The sequence below is a fragment of the Pteropus vampyrus genome, unplaced genomic scaffold, assembly GCF_000151845.1.
Source record: "Pteropus vampyrus isolate Shadow unplaced genomic scaffold, Pvam_2.0 Scaffold120, whole genome shotgun sequence".
NCBI lineage: Eukaryota > Metazoa > Chordata > Mammalia > Chiroptera > Pteropodidae > Pteropus > Pteropus vampyrus.
The window spans coordinates 222,317-249,639 of record NW_011888901.1 but is presented as its reverse complement, the minus strand read 5'-3'; the positions used below and the strand labels follow the sequence as shown (position 1 = coordinate 249,639).

At 48.1% G+C, this 27,323-nt stretch overlaps 1 protein-coding gene across 6 annotated transcripts in view; it reads left to right on the top strand.

The window, feature by feature from the left end:
• Nucleotides 1-27,024, top strand: part of TSC22D3 (TSC22 domain family member 3) — a 60,413-nt gene extending 33,389 nt beyond the window's left edge. For 4 of the 6 annotated variants that reach the window (XM_011366047.2, XM_023534133.1, XM_023534134.1 and 1 more), the window contains exons 3-4: nucleotides 24,270-24,321; nucleotides 25,495-27,024. In XM_011366047.2, the coding sequence (XP_011364349.1) occupies nucleotides 24,270-24,321; nucleotides 25,495-25,725 (283 nt within the window). In that variant the 3' untranslated portion in view covers nucleotides 25,726-27,024. Of the gene's footprint in view, nucleotides 1-23,166; nucleotides 23,542-23,697; nucleotides 23,897-24,269; nucleotides 24,322-25,494 lie in introns of those variants that run through there. The other 2 variants (XM_011366048.2, XM_011366050.2) reach the window with 2 other exon arrangements.
• Nucleotides 27,025-27,323: the final 299 nt, after the last annotated feature.

Sequence of the window (27,323 nt, the reverse complement as noted above, 5' to 3'; positions counted from 1 at the left end):
TGTGTGTGTGTGTGTGTGTGTGTGTGTGTGTGTGTGAGAAAGACATCTGTCATGTGCAACTAGGATGCTAGGACTGACTACATGCTAAACCATAGACAAACCAGAGGTCCTGGCCAGGACTCTCAGAAGACATTTCAGCAGTTTCATTTGTCCAGCCCTGGAAGCCACAATACTGGATGGAACAAGGTGTGGCAGTCAAGAACCTGAGGCAGAGTTCAACCTTTTATTTCTGATTCAGTCTCTCCTAAGTAACACTTCTCCTCAGGACACAGACTGACCAGACTGGCTTCTGGGCATGGATAGGGTCAAATGTCTTCCGGGAAGCTCCACCTTCCCCACTTCTCTGGACTCTAACTTCCTCACTTCCCTAATTTGAGATCCTCTTTGTCTCACCACTCCACCACAACCCACTGTAACACACAGGCCCATGCCACATTTTCCCCAGCATGTGGTCAACCTGAATGTCTCTGAAAAAACCAGGACTCGAAAGGACCATTCTTATCATGTCCTGTTGATGTCAACCAATGGTCATTGGTATCAGTTCAACACCAACAGAAATCCCCAATTTAGAGTGCGGTGAAGAAGGAAACTTTATTCAGTGCAAAGAGCTTAATTGTGTTAACAGCACAGCTGTGGGACAGCTCAATAGTGTTACAACTCAATTATGAAGCAATATGGCTGTGGCCCTGGAGTCATGCCTCTCTGTCTGTCTAGACAGCTTTGCTCTGCACTGGGATGGGCTGGTCTGCTCTGCCCTGCTCTGCTCTGCCTGCTCTTCTCTGGTCTGGTCTGGTTTGGTGAGATGTCTTTCTTTGGTGTTTCAGCTCCAGCAGGGGAACAGTCTTCAGTCTTAGGTGAAAAGGGACAGTGCGTTCTCCTAGCCAGAGGGGAGCTAACTCATATAGACAGAAGTCCCTGCCCCTGGTCCCTGACTGGTCCATCCTCATGCAAATGAAGACTCTAACTCTTTGCAGTTTAATTGATCCAAAAGACACTGGCCTGATTGGCCAGAATGGAGCCACTCTGATTTGTGAAGGAAGATGCTGATGAGGATATTGCTGCACATCTCCAATCAGCCGGGGGAAAGCCTCAGTCTTAGTGGTAGAAATACTGTTCCAGGAACTCCTTTATAAGGGCTGGCTCAGATGGCAGGAACACAGTGCACTCAGGCAGTTCAATGCAGGCTTCTCCTTAAAGTGCAGTTTATGTGAGAGGCCCCTGTGTAGAAATGGCTCCTAGGCTTTGTTTGTAAATTTGAACCTAGTTGACTACTAAGAGTCTTTCTTGGTAAGTATCTTTTTTCTCAGAGTCCACAATGACCATCTCCCTGAGAATGTGTGTGTGTGTGTGTGTGTGTGTGTGTGTGTGTGTGTGTGTGCACGTGTGTCTAGGGACTATAGCCTTGGGGTACCAGTTCCTCTGAGCCTTGTGACATCAAGATTTCTCACTCCTAGTCCAAATACTGACTGCTTGACTATTCCTCAGCAGCGACCTCTGAGAGCTGGACAGTCAGAAGGATGCTGACGTGGGCATGTACACGATTTGTGATCTAGGTCCTCACGAATGGAGGTTTGTAGGGCTTGCCCCCTCCAGTTCCCTCATGGGGGCACTTCCGATGGTTGGCACCAGCAGCATGTCAGCTGCAAAGAGCAAATGGAGTGAGGGAAGAGATTCCAGGTCTTCTTTGGCTACGGTTGATTCCTTATTTCCTCTCCTTTCCCAGTTTGGAAGCATTTGTTGCTGTCTGAAGGGCTGGGCAGTGCCAAGACCACAATAAACAGCTTGTCCAGTACACACAAGCTCTTTGGACCCTGAAATGTCAGCTGGCCAACTGGCTCACAGCTAGACCCTGCTGTGTGCCGTTTACATCCAGCCCTGACAATGCCTCTCAGCACTTGTAGAACCATGTGTCATAGCAACAAGCCTGGGAGTAGGGGCCCCACGGTGACCTGGCCCTAGCTCTGGGATGCCAAGTTTAGGGACCCTTGGCAAAAAAAAAAAAAAAGACTGCCTTAAGGACCCAGCTCTGCAGGTCTCAGACCAGCAAAATGGCCTGCCCTCGCCCTCCCCCGCCCAGGCCAGACAGCCAGACTCCCTATGCCCCATATGGTTGAATCACTGATTGGTGTTGGACAGAAACATCTCGCCCAGTGAAAGCTAGTGGGATGTAGGGCATGCATCTCCAGAGGGTACAGACAGAGCACAAAGGGCAAGGGAGGCGAGGGAGAGGTGGCGGGGTTTGGTGGCAAGAGTGCTAGGCCAGAATCCAGGAATCCTGGGCTCCACTCCCAGCCCCTGCCACCAACTCCCTTGATGTCCTTGAGCAAGATCACCCATAGGGCAGGGTTGGGGGAGCTATTACAGTGCCAAGACCTTGCCTAGGAGAAGAAGAACTGCAAAATCTAGTTCATGCATTCAGGAGTTGGGGGTGGGGTGTTTTACCAGGAAAACTTTTTTACCAAAGAGCTACCTGGGTTGCCTTTAAATGCCTTGGATACAGCTTGACTAGCAAAGGAACCAAACTCAGGTGCCCAAGGGACATGTTAGAAAAGAGAGGACTGCTTATTCCAAAATGTCTTGTCCTTTGCCTTGATTGGAAGGCAAGTAGGCACGGATCTCTGCTGTGAGGACTGACTGAGGGCAGAGGGCACAGTTGTCCCTTAGCTGAAGAAGGCTTTGCGATTGTCCTCATTTTGGCCTCTTGTAGCCACCCAGGACAACTTCTCTGGGGTGCAATTTTTGATCCAAATTGCCAGACTCCCTATGCCCAATATTTCTGAACCACCATTGGTGTTGGACAGAAACATCTCGCCCAGTGAAAGCTAGTGGGGTGTGATTTTTGTCCATGTTCCTAGGAGCTTTTATGGGAGTGGTATCTCCCAGCTCATCACCATAGGCACCCATGCCTCAATATCCCTAATGTCCTGAGACCCACACCAAGGCCCACAGTTGCTCTCAGGACCTGCCTTCATATCTCATCCCTGAGTTTCCTCTGCCTGGTAGCAACAAATCTGTTTCTGCCCTACATGCTCAGTGGGGACTCATGAGTAAGTACAACAGTCTTCAGTAGCACAAAACACAGTTGATAGAAGGTACCAATGTCTGACACAGAGTAGGTACTCAATATATATGTGTCAGGTAAAATCTAGGCTGGAATAAATTCACAATACTTTCATATAAAACATTGCATTTAATGGCAGAAATGTTAGCCTCTGTGATAGGACCAGTTCAGAGTCAGGAGGAAGAAGACTGTTTGCGACCATGCAAATAACAGCATGGGGGTGGCCACCCTCTGTGTGCATGGAGGGAAGGTAGGATACGCCCACTGGGGGCAGGGGAAGGATGTCTGGGAATAGAGCCAACATATACTCCAGTCTGAGGGCCTCAGACACTTCCCAGCACAGGAAGGCCCCATGGTGGTGTCTAATTGACTTTCTAGTTGTTCTCTTCCTTAGTGAAGGCCCTGTGGCAAAACTAGGGTAGGGCTGAGCTACCAGAATCTCTGCTGGAGCTCTGGGAAGCTTCTGGTTATCCCCAACCAGGTGCCAGTTGAGAGGGATGGCCTTGGATCCGATTAGCATTGCCTGAGGGAGCCAGGAAGGCCTTGGCTGGGGTCTTCATAAGTCACTCATATCTCAGTGTGGCCCCTCTCTCCCTTTGGTTCAGAGGTTCTGGGAGCATAGTCTGGCCTTTGCAGCTTTGCTTGCAGATTACTGTGTTGTCTGTGCTTTCACAACAGGGTGGGTGAGAAAGAGTGGCCCAGGAAGAAAAAACAAACAGAGGAAAGGTCTTTGGGTCTGTTGACGTTATAAGTGCTATTGATTTTACAAGATTTTTCCATTGAGAGGACAGTGAGCTGACCTCGTTTTGCAGCCGGCTTGGGCTTTGACGCCACTGTCTAGGCCATGAACTGAGAATCTGAGAGGCTATGGCTTATCTCAACACATACTTGATAGTCACCACTCTCAGCAAGGCCAGGCCAGGGCCTCCGGGGGTGGGTCGTGGGAGATGTGTGTTGTTACAGGCCTCTCTGCTCCTTCCACCTTACCCCAGGCCCAGGCACTCTCAGATCTTGCTGGACCTGGACGGCAGGGGAGGGGGCTTTTCAAGCAGGAAGAGGATGGTTAAAAGGGCACTGATGTAGGAGTTGGTAACTTGGGCTTGCATCCCAGCTGGGCCACTTATTAGCTATCTGACTTCAAGCAAATGACTTCCCCTCTCCTGGTCTCAGTTTTCTCATCTGTTAAGTGGTAAGTGGAACTAAATGATCCCTGGAAGTCCCTTACAGCTCTAGAATCCAGCGGGTTTGTGAAAAATGCAAAAGTTAGGAAGGAGAAGAATATGAAGAGAAGAAGGAGCAAGATTAAACAATCCAGTACAGCACAGAAGTGGGAAAATGGTAGAGAAAGAGGGATGCACTGCACGGTGGTAGAGTGGAAGTAGATCTTGTTCCCAGTTCTACCACTAATGAGCTGTCTGACCTTAGGCAGGTCACTTGCCCTTTTTGTACCTCATTCAAGTGAGAAAATGAGTTAGCTCCCTGGCCCCCCTCCCCAGACTACTTTCTTGTTGGAGAAACTAGGTACACACATGAGAACAGAATCAGTGCTCATTGGTGTGACATGGACAATAAGTGCAATGGGAGAAGGGGTGGGTGATGATGGCTGGTAGGCTAAAGCCTTACCTAAAGGGCAAGATAGGAGAGTAAAGGAGCAGCAGCCCCAGAATCAGACAGACCTGGACAGAATATTGGCTCTAACCCTGTCTGGCTGTGACCCTGAGCAAGTCATTTGCTCTATCCAAATTTCAGTCCCCTTACCCACAAAAGAAGGGAATTGAACAATTTAATGCTCAAGGTTCCTTCCATCTCTCTAAATATGTTGTAAAACAAAACACAACAAAAAAGAGGCCAGAAGGGGAGAAATGTGTGTTCAAGGAGGAAGCCAGCTAGTGTGGGTCAGACATGTTTGCCAGGAGAAAAGAAGAGTGGTGTTCCCAGAGCAGTAGTGAGCTGGAGCAGGGAGGAAGCGGGCAAGGAAGGGGAAAGCAAAGGAGAAGGAAAAGGCAAGGCGAGGTCATCTCAAAGGAGTGATTGGAAGGGACACTGAGGCATGTTCGGTGAGACAGGGCTTGGTTGGAGGGCCTGCCAATAGAAGCCACCGCCTGGCATGGAGGTCTTGAGTGCGTCGTGGACCAGATGCTGAGGGTGATGGTGAGTGCTTCAGCAGACTTGCCAAAAGCTAAGCCCCAAGTGAAGGGTGGAGAGCTGAAATACTTTCAAATTGGCAGTCTTTCCACAGAAGAGAAGGCGATCAGGGACCCATCCCTAAGTATTTGATGCTCTTGGATGTTATACATCACTGATCCCTGCCCAGACCCAGAGATAGAATCTGAGCAGGTGTGAAAACAGGCCCTAAGAGGGGATTCAACCTGCCTGGGTTCACATGACAGCTTTATGGCAAAAGTTGGTCTCGTACCTCATTCAGAGCCCAGTTCTTTTGTGTGACCTCTGCCATCTCTATTGCATGCTCTTAAAGAAATCCTTGGTTGGAATTGTTGGCCTCTTAGGGGAAAAAATGGAGTGAAGAAAGACCAATTCCAGGTAACTGAGGCTCTTATGGCCTTGGGAGGTTGAACCATATTAGACGGTGCCCAGTGGGCCCTTTGACCACAGGGCCCATTCTCAAAGCAGGGGTATTGAGGGCTGGGTAGTTATGAAGAGTATGGTTTCAATAATCAACCAGTTCTTGATTCCTACCTCCACCTGTGTAACCTTGGGCTGGTCACTACCTCCCTGAACTTATATTTCCTCATCTGTCATCTACAAAAAAAAAATTACATAAGTTGTGAGGAATAATTGAAATAATGCATGGAAAGTGTTTGGCACTGTGCCTGGCACATAATAAACTTTCAATAAGTAGTGGCTATTATCATTAATCTTACCATTACTGGTTTAACAAATGTGAGACTTTGTGATCTTTCTTACCAACCTCCCACCCTCACCAAAGACATGCACTCTGCACTATTGACTTCCTTCTTCCCTCACTTGCCTCAGAATCTTGCCACTACTTCAGCTGTTGAGCCTTGGGCCTCTGAGTCCACCTTCATCATCTCCATTATGAGACCAGCTTTCCCTGGGTGGCCTCTCCAGAGAGTCCCACGTTCTCCTCACCTGCCTGCCAACATGGGGCCCCAGAAACAGGCAGAGGGAGAGAAACAGGTGTCAGGGGCCAACAAAATTAGGCTGTGTGTTGCCACTCTGTCACCAGTACCCTGGCAAGGCCTAGCAAGGTCACCTTTTGCCTCATTTGGGGAGAGGAGGGCTGAAACAAAGCCCTGAAGGACAATGAAAATGAAAATAAAGACTTTGCCCCCACAATTTAAGAGAAAGCTTCTCTCCAGTATTTACTAAACCAAGAGGCATTCCAGCCAAGGGGACAGCCATCACCTCATATAGGGGCAGAGCTATTAGAGCTGTCCTGGCCTGTGGTGGGTATCATTTTCCAGCCCCTAGGAAAAGCTCAAGCACCCCTAATTATGGGGAGGGAAACCCAGATTTCCTCAGGTGAAAAGACTCTTGGGTGTGGCTATTCAGAGGGAACTAATTACTTATGCTGGGAAATTCAGAGAGTGCCCCAATCTGCTCCCAGCCTCTTGTACCTGGGGAAAGGGTGGAGTCACCAGAGAAACTGTGGCACTAGTCCAGGGAGGCCCAAAATCATATTCTAGCCTGCAAGTGCTGGAGATGAAAGAGTCCAGTCCATCCTCTGGGTTGAGAGGTGAAGGGGAAGATGAGTGAGAAGAACAGGTAGGTGGGACCTGGCGAATCTAGAGGGAGAGTAAGCAATTGACTATCAGGAAAGATTTCAAGGGCCCTAAACTAGACCCCACCCCCAAATTTCCCCCAGCATATGTAACCAAACAAAGGTGTGTTTCTGAACACATGCTGTGTTCCACACTGTGTTCAGCCTCTGTAGCAAATTGTTAAGTTCAGTCATTACCACCACCACTCCCATCCCGAGTCCTTCTTAAAAGCTTCCATGAGGACTGGCTGAGGTCACGGCTGAGAGAGGTCAGAGCAGAGTCATTTAGCATACAGATGGCCCTGGAAAGGGAGAGAGTGTGGCAAGAGGCCCTTGGAGGGCGAAGGAAGGCCTGAGAGAGACAGGACGGGTGGTGAGGGGTACAGGGGTGGTGCGGGACATGTTTTTAAAGCAGGATGGAGGTGCACAGGAGACCAAATCTTGCTAAGGGCCAAGCCCTGGAGGAGAAACAGAGGATGGAAGATAGGAAGGGGGACAGACCAAAGGGACACTGGCATATTTTTTGTGTGTGTCAAGAGGGCTCTACTGGTAACCTGAAAGAGCTCTTCAAGCACAGCCAGGGGAAGACATAATAATCCCTGATATTTGCCCCAAACCAGTTGTCTGTCTGTCTTTCTCTGTCTCTGTCTCTGTCTCTGTCTCTGTCTCTCTGTCTCTGTCTCTGTCTCTCTCTCTCTCTCTCTCTCTCACACACACACACACACACACAGAGTCTCCTTTAATTTTCATAACAGCATTGTCAAGGTGGATGGGGCATGGGGTAATTATTCCTATTTGACGGATGAAGAAACTGAGATTCAGAGATTAAGTGATTTACTTAAGGCCACAAACAATTTCAATGGCACAGATGGGACCAGAACTTCAATCTCCTAACTCCCAGGGCAGCAAAGGCCAGAATTGGCCTAATGAGCATCAAGAGTATGGAGGTAACCGCCTTCATAGTGTTATCTCAGGAATTCAGGGAACGACTCTGCCCTGTAAATACCTCTCTTACCTGTCACTAATACCTGAAATTGCACTCTTACAGATTTATTCTTTTGGATTGAAACTGTGGCCCCTGTTAAGATGTGGAAGGGTGCTGGAGGAAAGACTGAGGGCATGGGAGAGTATCTCAGGCCTCAGAATAATGCCTGGGAGTGTTTCTATGAGAAGGCTCTGACCAGACTGGGTTAGGAGAGGGGAGAGCAGGGGATGTGTTATGAGGGGAGGGGAGGGGAAGTAGTGCTGGCAAACCTTCCTCTTTTGCATAAGAAGGGAAGGAGTTGTCACAATGTGTGTGCTGGCGACATGGAGAAAGGAGCAAGTCTGGCAAAAAGCTGTTCTTGGAGGGCTCTAATGGGTGACTACACCAAGAGCCCTTGGACGAAGGCTGCGGGTGGACTTCCAAGTAGATGTGGGAGAGGGGGAGAGGGAGGGAAGCTGTGGCGGGCTGGATGAGGAAGCAAGTTGGCCTAAGAAGCTGGAATTGTGGAGGGGCAAATGGGAGTGGGGGAGTTATTCAGGGAGCTGGCCTAGAGCCAGGGGCAAGTCCCAAGGGGGTGAGCTGAAGCTTGAGAGCTCTGGGCCCCATTCCAGCCCCTGACCTTGAGTCACTGTGCAACTCGGCACTTTTCCTACCTCAGCCCAGACACCCATCAGGTCTCTTATCTCAGCTTCCTGTTTTACAGAAAACTGTATAAAAGTTACTCTCTGTAATCCTCCTGACCAACCTTGCCCTTCCTATAGCCCTCGCCAACCCCCATCCAGCATCCTGCAAACTTCCTGGGCCTCTTGCTTGCTGTCTGTGGTCACAGAGCCTGCCCTTCCACAGTGCAGGCTGCCCCTACACCCGCTGGTCCTGAGGGCAAGGACCATAAGGCCTCACCCAGCCCTTGTCCTGGCCTCTCCAGTCATAAGCACGCTATAAGTAGCTGCATTTGAGGAAGTCAAGGCTGGGACTGTTAGGACTAGCAGCAATCTTAGAAGTCACTTTTGCCACTCATTCATTCAATTATTCCACTGTTGAGCCCTTGCTATGCAGCAAACACTATTATAGACTCTTGGTACATGGCTTCATGGAGCTCTCAGTCTAAATAACCATATAACCATTCTGGTCCCCATGCCTGCAAATTTATATTTATTTGGGTGCTTATTTGATGAATAAGCACCCAAATAAATATAAATTTGCAGGCATGGGGACCAGAATGGTTATATGGGACTTTTTCAAGGTTGTTCTAGTGGCCAGGGGCAAAAAAACAGGCCAGAACCCAGAACCATGTTCTGGAAAGAATGCAGCAGAAGTGTAAGGGCATAGTATTTATGCCCTCTATATAGAGACAGACTTACCCTACAGTCAGAGTAGCACCTGGCCTACTTGAAAAGATTCGAAGATCACTGATAAACAATCTCCCCCCTTCCCACTGCTGCCTACCCCACTTAGCTTGTTCCCGCCACACCCCCACCTCCCACCATACCTGAAATTATACCATTGATTAAAATCTTTGGGTTAAAGCCCCTGTGATCTGACTGAGCAAGACCTGTTAAGCCATTACCTGCCATTTGCACACATTTCTCTGACCTATTCTTTAGGATTGGCCCAAAGGCCAAGTACATTTGATTGGAGGAGGGAGACTAGGAGTCTTCTTAAAGGGGGCATGGCTAGGGAGAGCTAGGTGCCCCCCTAGAAGGTAGTGAGAGGTCCTATGTAACTCCAGGCACCAGGAGGACACAGATTGCTTGAGGGGACAGGCATGAGGAAAGTACCTGCAAAGGAAGCAGGAAAGTTCTGAAGATAGACTCCTACTTCACAGTTTAGCCTTGAGGCCAGCCCTACACCAACACCTTGATCGGTGACATTTTGTTTCAAAATACATGTTTACATTCGGGCTTTCCTTATACTGAATTATACTGAGTTCTTTGTCCATTCCCCAGATTGAGTAGTTTATACTTAGATTTCTGAGGGGCCTTCCTTGAATCTGGTCAAGTAGTTGACTTTAAACAGTCTGCCAGCCCCTGAATTGAAGTGCAGCTCTATCTTTCCTGGCATGCTGGAGGGGCTCCCCTCTCAGGGAATTGCAGTGGGAATCCTTTAGTCAATGGAAAGAACCAGCCCCCATTGGAGGGCTTTCCTGCCCTGACCCTGATAAGAGCCCATTTCTAATTCCCCTGCAGCTATGACAAAGGGGGTTCAGTAGGAAGGGACATTCATGCCTAAAATGCAGCCCTGCCTGGAAATCTTGAAGCTAAGTGAAATACCCAACTAGAAACAACCTAGAGCTTTAGAATCACACACCAGAGGTTCACATCTGGCCACTGACACTTACTAGCTGGGTAACCCTAGGCAAGCCACTTAACTTCTCTGTGCCTCGGTTTCTTCATCTGAAAAATGGGCATAATGATAATGATACCCAGTTCCTACTGTCAGCTATGCAACTGTTGACAAGGTTGAAAAGGCTAATGTATATAATGCTTTTGGCACAGTGCCTGCTTAATAATCAGTACATGGGAGCAACTGATGTTATTACTTGGACCAGATGTGCCTTTGAGATCTCCTAGTAATAGGTCAAGACCAAACAGCAGTCCATCCTGGCCCTCTTGTTGAATCAAGGTTTTCATTATGTCAGGTTTGTTTAAAGCAAAGCCCACCTGCAGGGCATTCCCTGCTCTGGTGATTCATGGGTGGGGTGCATGCCACCCACTTATTTTAAGCTGTTCTACATTTTCTTCCCCTTGACATGGATGTGTTTACACAGGGAAGGACAGTCCCAGTCAAAAGAAGATGAAAATACACTGCTGGCTGGGAGCCCCAGGCTAACTGGTTTCAGGTCCTCTCCCAGCTGTCAGCACCTCACGACGGGGCTACAGGGGTGGTAAGGGGCTGCCCAGATCTACTCCTCAGCCACCCTCCATTGGCCCAGCTCAGCCTGGTGGCAGACAGTTAGTCATCACCTGGTCAAGCTAGAGTGGGACTCCGGGGCTCCAAAGCTTTACAAGGGTAAGAAGGAGGGGGTACTGAGAAGCAAGGGTTGTCCTGGCCAACTCTGGTGTGACTATTGTGTCTTCTGCCAGGGCTACCTGGTGCACAGGGAGAGAAGGGAATTACTAACAGAGAGTGGCAGAGAATGGCTAAAGAAAGTTTCCCCAGCAACCTTCCCTTCTGCCTGGCATTTCTCCAACTCAGACTCATTCCTGTGGGTTAACAGGAGGCTCTTGGTTAAAAAAAAAAAAAATTATCCCAGAGAAAGAGAACCCATCAACCTCTTATCAGTCACTGAGCTTTCCTGGGGGTCAAGTTCTCACCTATGCTAGCTTATAAATGAGTAAATAGAATTTGAGGAGGATCTGTCCAGGGAGAATGCTTTGAGGAGCAAGCAAATGAGATTCCCTGGACGCTCAGGCAGTTTGGTTTCTTGACAGTGAGTCCAGGAGTATTTGGACACATGTGCCTGTCCCCTGAAAGCATAAGGCCACCAGTTAGCCAAGACCCATTATGAGACCTCACCCCAGGCAGCACCCCATCAGTCTCTATTTAGTCACTTCTCCTAGAAGCCCCCCACTATTTGGACTACACTGAGCAGATCTTCACGTTCCTTTCCTGAGAAAAATTAAACAGTTCCTCTTCTGAGAAAGACTTTTCGTTTTAACAGGATCTTTAAGACTTCAAACACAGGGGTGACATTAATGGTGAGAATACGCTTTACCTTGGCAGGCATCAGGGTATTTTTAGTCAAGATGGTTTTCTTTTTGTCCCCAGTGCCCCGCCCCATCTTTCCAGTTATATGGCTGTCACTCACTCAGAATCAGGCCTGCTAGCCCAAAATCCCTCTTTGATGTCACTGCCAACTGAGACTCGGCTGTCCTGCTCCTGGTCTTCATCAGTCTTCACTGCTCGCTGTGGGTGCCCTGTTCTCAACCGACCCAGCCCTTCCAGCTAAAGATGGAAATTGACCAAAGCCTTAGTGTTAGTAGAGAACCAAGAGCACACACACAGAGATGAATTATCCCTTTTATTGAAGAAGTTGGGCCTTGGTTCCAGGTCATTAGTGGTCATTTACTCAATTAAATTGTGTTTGGTTAGGTTTCCCAAGTATGTTTGATTTTCACTTGTCTTACGTGTTTTTAACTGCAGAATTGCTCTCAGATGGTGATCATCTCCAAATTGAAGTGTTAACACAAGATGAATTCATGAATTTGCCTCTAGTTCTTCCCCTCAGGGCCATTAGCAAAGTTCTAACTCTTATCCAAACCCTTCGTTTATTTATTAAATGCAAGCACATATTTACCACATTGAGACTATATTCAAAGCCCTGGTCCAGACCCTAAGGGCATGGTGGTGAATAAGGTAAGCCCCTGCCCTCTCAGAGCTCATATTCTAGTCTAGGAAGCCCATTGATGCTCACTTGAGACTTTGTGCACTGCCCACTTCTGGTCATGGTCTTATCTGGCTGTGCTTCATTATTGCTCGAAAAACTAGAGGTCCTACTGATTACTGACTGCTCATGCCATTGAAGAGGCTCTCAAAGCTAAAACCTTACGTGAGTTACAGGTCCTACATATAGGGAAGGACTGCTAAGACCTTCAAGAGACTAAATTTAAGTGCCGATTCCATTTTAACATCAATTCCTCAAACCACTCCCTCCCCATAAGCATATATTGAATAAGCACTATTGATAACTTATAAAACCATGGAAACAATTGAAACTGGACAGAAAGTTTGCAACACTAGATTTAGAAACAGCATTGATAGGGCTGTTCATTTGGTAAGCCATTTTGCCAGCAGTGTTTGGAGACCAGGGCCCTTACTCATTATGGATCATATCATGTTCACATGATCCTTCTTACCCTCCAAAGAACTCAGCTATGCCGCCTGCAGGATATCCACCAAGTCTGGCGACATGGGCAAATATATATATTGTTGTCAAGGACGTCATCAGTCTGCAAAAAAATACAATGATATTATCTTTGTATCTAGATTTTAGGGTGTCCATAAACATATACACTTCGTGTGGTGCATATGTTAGGGAGAAAAGCATTATTCCCATTTATGAATGAGGAGCCGGCAGCATGGGGGTTTAGAAACCTTCTAAGCAGTCCACCAGCTGGCTAGTGGCCAAGGTGAGAAAATAACATATTTTCTTCCCACTTGACCAAGTTCATTTAGAATGGATGCTAGAGCTGTGTCTCTCAGGAAGCACCTCCCCTCTCATATGCACTAGAGGAGTCCTTCTCAATTCTTATTACAGGCATACCTCAGAGATATTGCGGGTTTGGTTCCAGACTACCACAGTAAAGCTAATATCGCAATAAAGTGAGTCACAAATTTGTTGGTTTCCCAGTGCATATAAAAGTTATGCTTATACTATACTATAGTCTATTTTAAGAGTTCAAGAGCATTATGTTAAAAAAAAAAACAATGTACATACCTTAATTTAAAAATATTTTATTGCTAAAAAATGCTGTCATCTGAGCCTGCTGGAAAAATAGCAGTGATAGGCATTCTAGACACAGGGTTGCTGCAGACATTCCATTTGTAAAAAAAAAAAAGTGCAATATCTGCAAAGCACAATAAAATAAGGTATGCCTGTACTTTCTGTTTGATGGCTCAGGGCCAGCTCCATGGCCCAAGCCTACTATTGCAGCAGTGCCCTGTTGGAGGGAGATCACCTGGTCACATGACACATGCCTCTGAATTACCTCCCAACCGTGCTCATGCCCCAGTGCTCCAAGATGTCCAAGGAGTATCTGTGAAACTCCTTCTTCTTAACTGCTGAGCTAGTAACTGTCTATACTTGGCCATTCCTCAGTTTCCATATTTACTTTAGCTCTTCTGCAATTCTGTCAACAAACTCCACGGTATTATTAGTTTTAGCAAATAACAGGATGTCAGAACTGTTGACCAGGATTCGTTACTTTGCTGTTAGAGCTCTATTCCAGGACATAGGGGCCAGTGTTCCTCTTATTTTTTAAGGTGTATGAACTTTGGCAGGAAGTCTTTCCTGGGTAGGCCCATCATGCTCTGTTCAGTCTCTAGGCCTTTAAGGTTGCTGTGTTGTCACAGCTCTGCTCACAAAGACCTGGGCCCTTCTGTCTTTGCTTGGTGGTACAAAGACGTCTGTTAAGTAGATTAAAAAAAATCAATGCAAATACTTTGAATTTTCTATTTCTGTGCTTTATCTTTACTGTCTTGCTGTGGCCTTTAAAAGATATCTGTACTTGGTAAGGTGGCTTTAGGACTTAACATTCATGTTGTCAAAAAGGGGGCAGGGGCTGTATTTTAGGCTGGCACTAAGGATTTCCAGGCTTTTGACCCAAAATGTCTTCCTCTTCCAACCCTGCCCCCAACACTGCCAGTCTCAAGAAGCAAGAGAAGAGGTTAAAAGGGTCAGTCTGTTGCTGACAGGCAACCAGGAAGTCCAGGCCTTGGGGGAAGCATAGCCTTTGTTTATTTAAGCCCCAAACCTAGAATGCAGTATAAATTAAACATAAAAATAAAATAAAAGAACAAAACACAGGCCGGATGCATACCACAGAACAGTGAATTCCCCTTCTACTTTCCCCTGGGAGAGGGGAGTCTGTGGAGCAGCGGGACCTCCTGGGCAGGAGGTGCTCATGACCCATGGGATGGAGTAAGAATGGTTAGGGGCAGAGGAGCATAAGGTTTGGATCAGGGTGGGGATGGGTTTGTTGGCAAGTGTTTGTAGTCAGCTCCAGCAATCTCCTGAGAGGGAATGAGTCACACCCTTTCAGCCAACCTTGGAATGGACCCAGGCTTGACCAGGTGGTGACAGCCACAGGGCTGGAGGAGAGCTGGTGTTTGTAGAAGGTAGGTAGGTCTGGTTAATTGACCGAACTGTACTGTTGGAGAAAAATCAGCCCTTCCTAGTTCTTTTCCTTTCCCCAGGTTCTTCTTCCCACCCACCCTGTGATGTCCACCCCATATCCCCAACCTCCCAGGCTGAGTTCCCACCAACAGCTATGAAGTGTCTTAAAAGCAATCTGTTCCTCATAACAGAGAGGTGAAATTTGCCAAAGATTGATTTATAAATTAGCACAGGTGTAAATTTTCCTTCTAAAAGCAGCTCTCATTCATGTTCTGATCAAGTTTTCAGGAGTGAGAGAAAAAGAGATGGTTGAGTAGACATTAGGCCCGGGATATGCTGAACCCTGTCACAGTGTGTCATCCAAAGTGAGTCTTGGTGACACTGGCACTACAAGGGCTCTTTAGGTAGACTCTGTCTTGGCTCTCACCTTTAAGCCAGTGGTTCCTAAAAGACGTTCCATGGACTAGGGCCAGAAGAGCTGCATCCATAACACTTGAAATTACCTTTCCCAGGCCATGACCTATTCTACTAGATTTTTCTAGTGTGGGAGCCCAGTACGTCTGTATTTTCCACCAGCTCCCCTAGTCAATCCTGATAATTAAGAACTTCATTTCTTTTCCCACACAGCCCACCTGCTGTGTGTCCAGTAGTCTTCTGATGCTGACTGGCCAATGACTACTCTTGAAATTAATATGATAATTTAGTTCATACTTAAGTATTTGTGACCGACAGTGGCACAATGTGGCACTTTTCCGGGGCTTTTTGCCTTGAAAAATAAAAACTTTTCTAATTTTAATTTTTCAAAGCGTAAATAACTCCATTAGAACTCAAAGGATGATATTTATAGGCGCTGTCATAGTCAGGTCAGGCAAACAGCTTGGATTGAGAGGAATTTATTTTCAGTGCTCTTCAAATCACACTTCTCAGGTAGCTAGTCACATATGGCATCTATGCCAGGACTGGCTCAAGTTAGAACTGTCCTCACAAGGAGCCTATGGGAATCATTTCTTAGGCGTTCACATGATTGATTGTACACAAATGGTGCCTGTTTTTATTTCTCTTTCATTTTATTGTGTGATCGACATCTTTGAAAACTGTGGACCTGGCAGCACAAGGGCTTCCTATTCCTGCCATACAGTGTAAGGCTGCAAGCTGGTTCCCCCTGTATCCACCTGACTGCCACTCCAAGCTTCCCCTGAGATCCCTGCACAGCACCCAGCCAGCTCTGGATGTTAGAGAGAGTAGAGGCCATAGCTTTTGATACCCATGGCTTTGTCTAGAGTGTCCTGCCTTTCCATCTAGCTATGTCCTTACTACCCCTTTGGGGTCACAGGGAAGGAAGGGGGAGAGAGAGAGAGAGAGAGAGAGAGAGAGAGAGAGAGAGAGAGAGAGAGAGAGAGAGAGAGAGAGAGAGATATGCCCTTCCGCCTCCCTATATCTGTGAATTAGACTGTGAAAGGCTGAGAGGGTGTTTGCATAACTGTGTGTGCTTCTGTGCTTCTCTTTCTTCCTGATAAGGTGTGTGTATTCCCTGTCAGCAATTCTCAAACAGGCCGGCCTGGAGGCCTTCCTTAACCCCTCCCAGAACTCCTTTGAGTTCCCTGGCACTGTTCCCATGGCTAGGGGGCCCTGCCCAGGGAGGAGCTTGCCTTGTTTTTCTTCTTTCTTACTGTTCTGGGAATAGTGTATCTCCTTCCCCCTCCTGCCACTGCCCCCAGCTGAGCTGCCTTCTCTCCATCCAGGAAGCCCCAGGTCGGGGATGGCGGCAGGTAGCTAGAGGGCCAGAGGCCCTTTGCAATTGCAGAGCCCCTCTTCCGAAGTCATGGAGTCCCCCAACAAATGTATTAACCTCAAATGAGCCCATGGTGAATAGCTCTGCTATGAGGTAAGGGAAGGCCTCAGGCATACGATATGAGAGCCCTGGGAAGGCTCACAATGCTTACCCATCATGGCCCAGAAGCCCCAGTGCCTGAAGAGACTGGCATTATTACCGTGGCTTTGTTCTCCGGGGAACCTGTACCACTTCAAAGGTCACCCATTCTATAGCAGCGCCCACAATGGAGCCAGGTACACCACCTCAGAGCCCCTGACCTCTTCACAGGCCCCTTGTCTGCTGGCCTCACATCCTCAACAAGATCCTCCTGGTTATTGTCTTCCAAGCATTGCCAATAGTCTCAAGTCCTTCACATACCATTCAAAGTAACCTTGACAACTGACAGAAAAAAAAATGGCTTAAAATTTTGGCTCTTGGGACTGCTCCATAAGGCAGAAGAGATAGGCAGGTGGAAGGCTGGTGCAGACAAGCATGTTATGGCAGCCATGTTCTTGCTGCTTTTTTCCCCAGCCCCTGGGAATGCTGCAGTGAGCTACAATTCCCAAAGGGTGGGCCATGACCAAGGGAACCATTTGCTCACCTGAATATGCTTAATGGTCTGGGAGGGCGAGGTGAAACAAGGATAAGACCAAGAGGAGCTGGCCTAAGAAGGGAGGCAAAAAAGTTGGCAAGTAGAGGTGACCCCTGCACTAAACATAGACCCCCCCTTCTCAGAAGGAAGGAACTGGCAACTCAGAGAACAAAGACCTGTACCTCCTTCTTTTGGTTTACAAACTCCAAGAGTTAAGGAAGGGAATAGGAGTGAAGGACCCTGGCACTGTTAGCTCCAATGTCAGAGGAACCTCAGGTCCCAGAGCAACTCCAAGCTTCAGGGCTGCTGTGTTATCCTCATCTAGATGGGCGTGAGCCAAAGGATGGGGTGGGGAGGAAAAAAATGCCCTATCCTGAGGAATGAATTGATGCCCAGGGATGACAGTGGTGTGGCCCTCCTAAACCCCAGGCTACCCTCTCAAACACCCCCAAGCCTTAGGCTATTTGCTGAAACAAACATTTCACTGAGCTCTAACCAGTTGGGAGACTTCTGAAGTTGCCACAGGACTGTGGTATTCTGGAGGGAAGCACAATTTTTGAGTTGTACTACCAGTTTGTTTGTTTTTAATTTCCCTGAAATGTGCCTTGTACTTAGAATTGGCATTCAAGCAACTTTGAACTGAATTGAATTAAATGATAATGGCAACTAGTAAGGGGAGCAGTGAGGAGGAGGAGGAAGTGATTCCACTTAGGAAGTTAATTTTACAATCTACTTTTCAGGAATATCTATTTCATACTTGTGGATGGGTAATGGGGAGGGTGGAAAATGAGAAAGGAACAGGCTTGGAAAAATTACGGCGATAAATTTTCCCAGCTGCAAAACATAAGGGGAAGAGAGACAGGCATAAATATTGACACAAGGTTCATGCAATTTAAGATCCAAAGAGCTAAACTGCATTCCTGGACAACATTGCCAATACTTCCAGTCCTGCTGAGACACCGAGACAAACCGCCTACACCCATAGTTAGCTACCAAAGTTGAGGTGACAAAGGCTATGTGACAAGAGCACTTCTTTTTGACTTCTCTGAATGGGAGTGAGCAGGGTGGAATGCCTTGTCAAAATGGGGTTTGGTTCTGCCTGTCACCTCTAGTGTCACTCAGAGATTGTTTGTGAAGATCACATGGAACCCTGTCCGTGAGGGACCTGAAAAGCACAAATCATTGCTCTCGTCATCATTCAGTGCCAGGATTTGGCCCAAATTGGGTGCTAGAGCCGCTCTTCCAAGAGAGTGTGTCCGTCTCCGCCGGAATTCTCCTTGGGATCCCTCCCAGCATTGCCTTCTGCATCTGCATCCGCATCCTCCTCTCCGTTTTCCTGCTTCCCAAAGTTGGGGTTCTGGACCTTGGCCATACAGGGACATTCACATGACTCACAGAGGACAAGACACTTTCTCTGTCACTGCCTTTCCTTCTTGCTTCCCTCCTTCTGGAGTTTGGGGATTTTCCATGAAGCCAAAGTAACAATGTAAGTGGCAGTGGCCTTCCTGTCTATAATCTTTCACACTGGAGTGGAACAGAGGGGAAGAGAGAAGATAAGAGGGAAGCAAGGACAAATTGAATGATGGCATTTCAGCCTCCTTATTTCCCCAGCCTCTTCAGAAAACGGGTCAAGTAAGTAATTAGAAGTAGACAGAGCTTTAGCTGGAAGGGGGCTGTGGTAGAGGAATAAGTGGGGAGTGCTATTTTGCAGCCATCCTATGTCCCATTAACTGTGCTAACACTACTGTGTTCAATATACTTTTTTTATTTCCTTTTCCAGCTCCTAACCCAGTGTTTGCTTTGTGGCTTGTCCCCGCACCTCTTGCATCGTGTCTTTTTCCACTTCTCTTGACACTAGACCCTGTGTTTTGCTGGCAACGTTGTTGAATCTTTGGGTGGAATATTCCCTGTAGAAAATAATGAAGGCTGGCCTATAAATAGTTTCTTTGGGGCTTCATGGTACACAATGCTTTGAGTGTGACAAAAAGGGAAGTGAGATGTTCCCCCTCATCACCACCCCCAATTTACCGCACCCACCCTCAGTCTGCTCCCCACCCCTTGGTAGCATGCTGATATCCTGCCCACAGGTTCTGCAGCCCTGACTGCCCAGTGTCCATCCCACTGTCTCGTGGGAACCCAAAGTAGGAAGGGCTCTTGTCGTAGAGAGTCTGGCTTTTGAAATGGAACAGTCCAGTAGGAATGCTGAGACACTTCTTCAAGCTCAAAGAGGACAAATTGGCTGCCAGAGCCTGAAATGGAGGAAGTTGTCCCGTTCCTCATAATGCCACCCTCCAACTCAAAAGTCATTCCTGAGAGAGGTAGGTCAGCTATGTCTGTTTAATTGCTGTAGGGCTAGAACCAAGAGCCAGTAGAGGACCTGGCTCATCAGCTGGCTGTTCTTGCTATGCTACCTCTGGGTCTAGGCTACCTTATAAATGTAGGATGAGAAAGGGAGTTTGGAAACATTTACATGAAGTTGCTGGGCTGTTGAATTTCTAGGCCACTGTTTCCTGCCTGGGGCCCACCTCAAAGTCCACAGGACAAAAGGACGCTGAGAGCCTCATGGATCAGCACTTGACTCAGAAAAGTTAGATTAGATCATAGATTTCTTGTACAGGACAAGTTTCCACTCACTGCAAGTTTGACACAGCTATTCTGGGCAGAGACATTTTCTGGTGCGCTGAAGGTTTAGAAGAAAACTTTTTGGGTTCTTCCCACTTCTCTCCCCCCCCCCCCCCCCCCGCCACCTTGTTCGAAAATCTTTCTACAGGGACATTTATGTCCATTGTCTTCCCTTAGCAAGCCTTGGGATCCTGAGACCCAGCCACTGTTTGATAAGGGAGGATCACAATGAGTGATCACTTCTCACTCCACTGGCAGTTGGCAAACCAGAAGTGTGGAGGGGATGCGAGATTGAATGAGTGTGGGCTGAACCTGAGAGACATCCTTTCAAAGTAATTTTTTTAACCAAATCCCTGACATGAGCTTGTTTTCCTGTTGTTGGTTTCATCCTCTTAAAAGCTGAGCACAGCAGGAATAGGGAAAAAAAAAGAGTTTATTAAGGGTGCCAGTTTGTAGGGCCTTAGGAACAGGAAGTCTGACTGGACGGTGAGGATTACTCCAAGACTCCTTACCTTATTTGGGATATCGTATACCCCAAGATTACATATTTCATTCTGTGAATCGCCCGGTTGGATTAATATTTCCTATTTGCTAGACAGAGAAAGTTTTTTCTTTTGAAATGATGTGGGTGAGTACAACCCTATTATAAAAAAAGAAATGGACACCTGTATATCCTTCCTGTCCCCAGTGCTGCTCTCCATTGCCATGAGTGTCAGAAAAGCCGACTGTGCACACAGAGCTCAGAGTTGGCCTTTGGACCTCTAATAGTAGCACTGCTGGCATCCCAAGGACACTTTTGTCCCTTACCCTTTCTTCTTCCTCACTACTTTCCTGACACCTCCAACCCATTTCCCAACTGCCTGGAGTCACCCATTTAACAAAACTACTTACTCCCTGCCCCACTAAGACTAGTAAGTGTAGTGGGAGCAAATTTTTTGTCTAGGTCAGGAAGACCTGGGCTGGAGTTCCAGCTCTACAATTTATTAGTTGTGCCACCTTGGGCAAAGGTAGCCTCTCAGACCCTTGGTTTCTTCATCTGTAAAATGATGGTGACAACGCCTACACTGCAGGGTTTGTGGTGCAGCCAGCAGAGTGCCTGGCCCACAGCCAATGATGCTCAGTTAATGGTAGCTATTACTGTTAGTGAGTCTCAAACTCAGTTTATTTTATAATATAATTAACATACAATTCAAATTCAGCCTAGCTAACACACTTAAAGTCTTTTCTTTCCCCTCTCCAAAGTACCTGGATTTCTCTGCTTCTGCCTCCATATAAAGGAGTCCTCAGTGAAGGAGCTATTTTTAATTCTGTCCTATTCCCTGTATTCCTGGTGGTGTTTTTATTTCCTGCCAACCTAACTTATATCTCTCCTTTTCTTTTCATCATCTCCATTAGAATCTTGGATGGAGAGCAATAGTTAGTTTAGGAAATATTTATAAGCCACTGAAAGGTCAACTCAGAGACTCTTCCTAGACCAAGAAAGTTCCATGTGGCACAGAGGGCAGGCTGATATATCTGGGAATTCCAATATCAACTAAGCTCTTCCTTTTAGAAGGTTTTTTTCCAAGCTAATGTTCTTGATGACCTATATAGTCTGCCCTTTGTTCTATTACACAGGTGTCTTAGTACAAACACCACGTTCAGATAGCTTGTAACCTAAATGTAACATAATATCCTGATCTTGGGATTGTCTCTCATCTAAACTGGAGTAAAGAAAAACACCATCCAAGGCCAGTGCAGTAGGTTTGTATAGTTCTATTTGTCAGCCCTTTGCAAACAATGACTCTCGTGCTGATATTACCACCAGTGCGGTCCAATGGGAGCTCCACGTCAGTGAAAAATGTTGGCTGTTGGGTAGCATAACTGCACTGGCAGCTTGGTGAAGATCAAGGCCTTCAGACTGGGCTTAACTGGAGCTTTGGTCAGGGTGTCAGTGCCAGGCACCTGGTTAGGAGAAATATCCTGAAGCAAATAATAATTACTTTCTTTGCTGATAAGAGAGTCCCAGTACTTTTCCAATAGCAAGATTGCATTAAGGTATTTCTTTGGACCACAGCCTGACTCACAAACTGGCTCGTGGGTGCTGGCCTTAACATCAAACTATTGTATGTGGTGGAACCCAATGTTCTCCTTATGGCTCTGAGTTGGTGTAAATAATACCCCCAGTTGCATCACATGTCCCTTGATCTGCCCAGATTGCTTCTTCTGTCTGCAATTCTGTGTCTGTCCACCAGGTGGCCTCACTTTAGGAAAGAGCCTGAGTAAAGGACCTCAATCAAGCCTCTGATGCCTTTTTTTAAAAGCTTGAGACTGAAAAGAATGGAAAGATATAACTCTTTGTAGGCAACAATCATATCATTTTACTTGTGACTTAGACCCTGTTTGTGCCTGAAGTACCCTCTAACCGTAGGTATGCCTGGACCCATCACAGGGTAGGTGTTTTCCTGGGATGGTTTATATATATAGCCTTGGTTTATAGTTTTGTTGTTTTTTGCTTTTCATAAGAAAGTAACAAAATCTTGTTTTTTAAAAATAAGGACATGAAGGAACCTGGATTTGGGGTGGCGAACACACAATAGAATATACAGATGTCAAATGATAATGTACACTTGAAAATTATATGAATGTATTAACCAAAAAATAAAAATAAAATGAAATAAAATTCCAGGGTTTAGCCCTGCAGAACAAAAAAATAAAAATAGGGACATGAGATCCTAGATAATGTTGGATGTATTTTCTTTGCAGAGTAGGGTGTGGAGACCAAAGAGAAAAGGGCCGGTATCTTGTGGTCACTCCAGTGTCCACTCCCCTCCCGTTTCCTCCCCACCTCCTCTGCCACCCAGCTGGTCTGTTGCTGCTCTCTTCTACATGTTCCCCCACTCATCTGAGCTCCTTGACATTCTTCCCCACACGCGCACATTGATATGCACAGATTAGCTTAGACCTCCGCACATGTCCTGTGCATGTCACAGATCTGTGCATGTGTCAGTACACAGCCAGGTTTATCCAAAGTAGGAGCTGAATGGATAGGTGCTGGGCCAGCTGGCTGGGTGAGGAAACATGCAAGTGACAAAGTGTGTGTGCAGGAGAGAGGCTGAGAAGGCAGGGGGTGGTAAGAAGGTGAGTCTCCTGGTGGGGTGAGAGTGGGTGTCCAGGGAGTGTGGCTGTGTGATATAGCATTGCAAAGCCGTATGGGTATGCTGGCTGACCTCCAAAGAAGAGCTTTGAAAACCAACGCAGCCCTCTACTGCATGCTTTCTACCTCCTGTTACGGCATCTATACTTATTTCTCTTAAGAAATCAGCTCCAGTTTGGGTTTCACCAACCTACAGAGCCTCTTTGGAGATGCCAGTTGGCACAAGAAAGTGCTGAACTGTTTACAGTCCCAGCCTCAGGTTCAGGGAGGGGATGTGGTTTCACTGGGCCACAAAGCCTGGTACAGGACTCATTTGCATGGCCCCTGACGCCATGTGACGCAGCTGGCTCCTCCTATATAAAGAAGCAAGAGCCGAAATATCTCTGAGTCTGGGTTGGACTGGCGGCAGTGGAGTTTGTGACACAGTAGGTGACACCCCTCGAGTCACTTCCCTTCAAGTCCGGAGCGCTTGCCTGGCTTTGAGTCGGCTCTGCAGCCTTCGCCCACTCCTAGCCCCAGGGCCAGACGCGCAGAGCCCAGCCCCGTGCAGCACTTCAGCAGCCCCAGCTGCCCGCAGCCTCTGCCCGCCCAGCCCGGCCTGAAGCCCGGCCAGAGCTCCCCGGCAGCCCAGCCATGAACACCGAAATGTATCAGACCCCCATGGAGGTGGCGGTCTATCAGCTGCACAATTTCAACATCTCCTTCTTCTCCTCCCTGCTTGGAGGGGATGTGGTTTCCGTTAAGCTGGATAACAGGTAACCACTGGCCACAGTTCCCGAGTGGGCGCCGGTAGGGGCCGAGTTGCTAGCGGGATCTCGGAGCAAGCCGCGCGCCGCCTGTCCCCGTTCCCCGCGGTGCAGCATCCTGGGAAGGGGCGGGGGTAGAGGACGCGGGGCGGGGGAGGGGGTCACCGCGGCTCTGGGATCCGCTGTCGGAGCGTCCCTGCGGCCGCTGCACCGTGAGAACGAGCTGCTGCAGCCGGAGGCGGAGGCAGCCAGCGGCAGAGGGGCAGCGGGCTGGGCGGGGGGCTGGCCGTGCGCTGGGCGCCGCTGGGTAGCAGGCCGGAAGCTTCCGAGCCGAGAAGGAATTCCTAACTAGCGTAGGAGATCGGTAGGTTTGCCCGGGACCTTCTGGGCGGGCGCCGCAATGGGCCGGCGGCAGGGTAGCCCCTGGGCCGCGCGCCCCCATTGTTCGCCTGTCGCCGTGGCTGGTGAGCAGGCCACACTGGCCTGTTCGCCCTAGGACCTGCGCGCCGCTTTACGCAGGGCTCTGGGCGGTGGCGGCGGGGAGCTAGCCTGGGTGGGGAGGTGCAGCTTCCTGCAGAGGCCAGGAAAGGATCTGGGGACAAAATGCCCGGAACTGCGGGCCAGGGAGGCGGGAGAGAGGAAGAGCTGGGGCAGATGGAGGACTTTGGCCACAACTGCCAGGTACTCACAGTGGAACGGAGTGAGTAACGCTGTCACTTTGCTTTTTGTCTTGGCAGTGCCTCCGGAGCCAGCGTGGTGGCCATAGACAACAAGATTGAGCAGGCCATGGTGAGTGGCATCACTGCGTCATTCCTGTCCCCCGATCTAGCTGCTGCTTATGTAACTCGCGGCAGGACTTAGGGGCTGGGTGTAAAAGCCATTAGCCAAGAGCCTGAGGAAACTAAGCCAACCTGCTTCCTTTCCCCTGGGAAGCCTTAAGTAGAGTCCCATCAGATTGGCACCTTTGAGGGCATTTCCAGTCTACCGTCGCCCGGCCCCCTCCTTTCATCCTCCCTCACTTATCCTGGGACTTCTCAGCAGCCTCTGGCTCCCTCCTGGGCCCGTGGCAGGGCAGTGAGCTTAGACACTTGCATTGCCTGCATCTTGCGCATTTGCTTGCATTCTGCATTTGGCAGGGGCCAGAGCTCATTGGATGCAGCCGCACTGCAGTGCCTCTGCAGAGCTTGGGCTGGGGTCGGAAGTTGGGAGTGAGCAGGAAACAAAACACCCACTCCCTTCTCCCTCTCCTCACCAGGTGGAGGTCATACTCTACCCAGCAGCCATAATGGCTGCAGGGGGTTAAGGTGTTTAGCAGTTAGCAACGACTTAATTGTTCCCGGGAGCTTAATAACACAATTGCCTGCCCCCAGCACAGTCATCAAATTCAGAGAGAATGCAGCAATCCATTACCTTACCCCAGAGCCAGTGTCTTGTCACTGCCAGGCTGCCGGACAGCTGAAACTCTGTGCTGGATCATGTGAGGAGGAGGAGACTCCAAAATAGCCAATTTTATTGTCTTGGTGAAGATGTGTAAAGCAGAAAAACAATATGGGCTGCACTGCAGGGCCTCCCTGGGATCTGGGCCAGCAGCAGGACCTTATGTGGAAATGGGGATATAGCCAACCACCAGCAACCAGCAGAAGTCTCACCCAAAGGGTTCCTAAGCAGCCAGCTTTGAAAGTCATTAGAAATTTGCGGGGGAGATCCTATGTAGCTCAAAACTGGGCTCCCAACTCAGGTGTGGTCCTGATCATGAAGCTCTCCTTAGTGGCGGTCTAAGTGCTTCAGAGAAGGTTGCAGGAGGAATAGGGCTGCAGGACCAGCATGTCGAGTAGCTGCTGAGGCAAGGCCGGAGATCAATGGTATGAGGGACAGCGTAGGCACCTCACAGGCAAAGTGAAAGTGCTGTGGAGGAGCCACGATGGCTAATGAATGGCTTTGTTATGATTTCCTCTGTGACAGGATCTGGTGAAGAATCATCTGATGTATGCTGTGAGAGAGGAGGTGGAGATCCTGAAGGAGCAGATTCGAGAGCTGGTGGAGAAGAACTCTCAGCTGGAGCGCGAGAACACCCTCTTGAAGACCCTGGCAAGCCCAGAGCAGCTGGAGAAGTTCCAGTCCCGCCTGAGCCCTGAAGAGCCAGCTCCTGAAACCCCACAATCACCTGAGGCCCCCGATGGTTCTACGGTGTAAGTGGCTCTGTCCTTAGGGTGGGCAGAGCCACTAAACTTGTTCTACCTAGTTCTTTCCAGTTTGTTTTTGGCTCCCCAAGCGTCATCTCACGTGGAGGACTTAACACCTAGCATAGCTGGTGCCAAGAGATGTCCCAAGGACATGGCTACCTGGGTCCACTCCAGTGACAGACCCCTAACAAAGAGCAGGTCTTTGGAGGCTGAGTTGCATGGGGCCTCATCACCCCAAGCCAGTGAGCCTCTAATGCCACCGTGCCCTGGGGGCTCCCAGGGCCCGGACAACTTAGCTGCAACTGGCAAAGGAGAACGATAGTTTGAGATGTGACACCAATTTGCTCCAGAAAGCATAAGGGGGTCTGCTTTTCATTTCCATGGACATTTTCAACAGTTTCACCTGACAATGACTGTTCCTATTGAAGAAGCCACTTGTGTTTTAAACAGAGGCAACCTCTCTCTTCTCCCCTGCCTCACCAAAGCAGGGCCACAGATGGGAGAGATTGAGCCAAGTCAGCCTTCTGTTGGTTAATATGGTATAATGCATGGCTTTGTGCACAGCCCAGTGTGGGATTACAGCTTTGGGATGACCGCTTACAAAGTTCTGTTTGGTTAGTAATGGCATAGTTTTTCTATATAGCCATACGTGCATATATATACCCATAGGGCTAGATCTATATCTTAGTGTAGTGATGTATACATATACACATACACCTACATGTTGAAGGGCCTAATCAGCTTTGGGAGTCTTGACCAGTCCCTTATCTCTTAAGGCTAATTCTTTGACTGTGTTCATTTACCAAGTTGATCCAGTTTGTCCTTTAGGTTAAGTAAGACTAAAGAATAAAGGCAGGGAGGGGGCCAGCCTCTGAATGCAGCCACAGATGCCTTGCTGCTGCACCCCTTGCCTCATTTGTCCCCTGAAGATATGTGAGGTCCTCTTTCGAATGCCAAACCCACCATTCACTGGTGCTGACTACATAGAATGGGGTTGAGAGAAGATCAGCTGGGACTTCACATTGTCATTCAAAAACATTTTTTTAATGTTTGTGGAAAACTTTCAAGTAAACAGAACAAATGGCTCGCTGGTGTCCTTTTGTGGACAAGGAATGGACAAGGGAATGGCTTTGACCCAATGGTGCCTGGGTGATGTGCTCAGGGAGTTTGTCTCTAGGGGTTCTGTGGCAGTGAACACTTTCCACTTTTTGACACCTTATCCTGATGTATGCCTCCAGGATTTGGATTTTGATTTTTCAAATGTAGCTTGAAATTTCAATAAACTTTGCTTTTTTTTTCTAAAAATAAACCTGGTGTCTGATGGATTATAAATGGAGTGGGTGGTAAGGGCCCTTCGCATGGTTGGGAACACTGTTTTCCTGACTTGCTGACCATTCGTGAGTACTTCCTAAATGGCAGGCCTATGCTGCCTCTTAGGATCTTGCATAATAGTCACAATACCCCCACTGTACAGATGAGGAAGCTAAGACTCAGCCAGTTTAAGTGACTTGCCCAAAGTCACACAGCTGTTACAGCAAATTAGGAGTCAACCCTACATTCATCCCTCTCTGTCTTGCCCCTGCTTTCATATGACATACTCAGAATGAG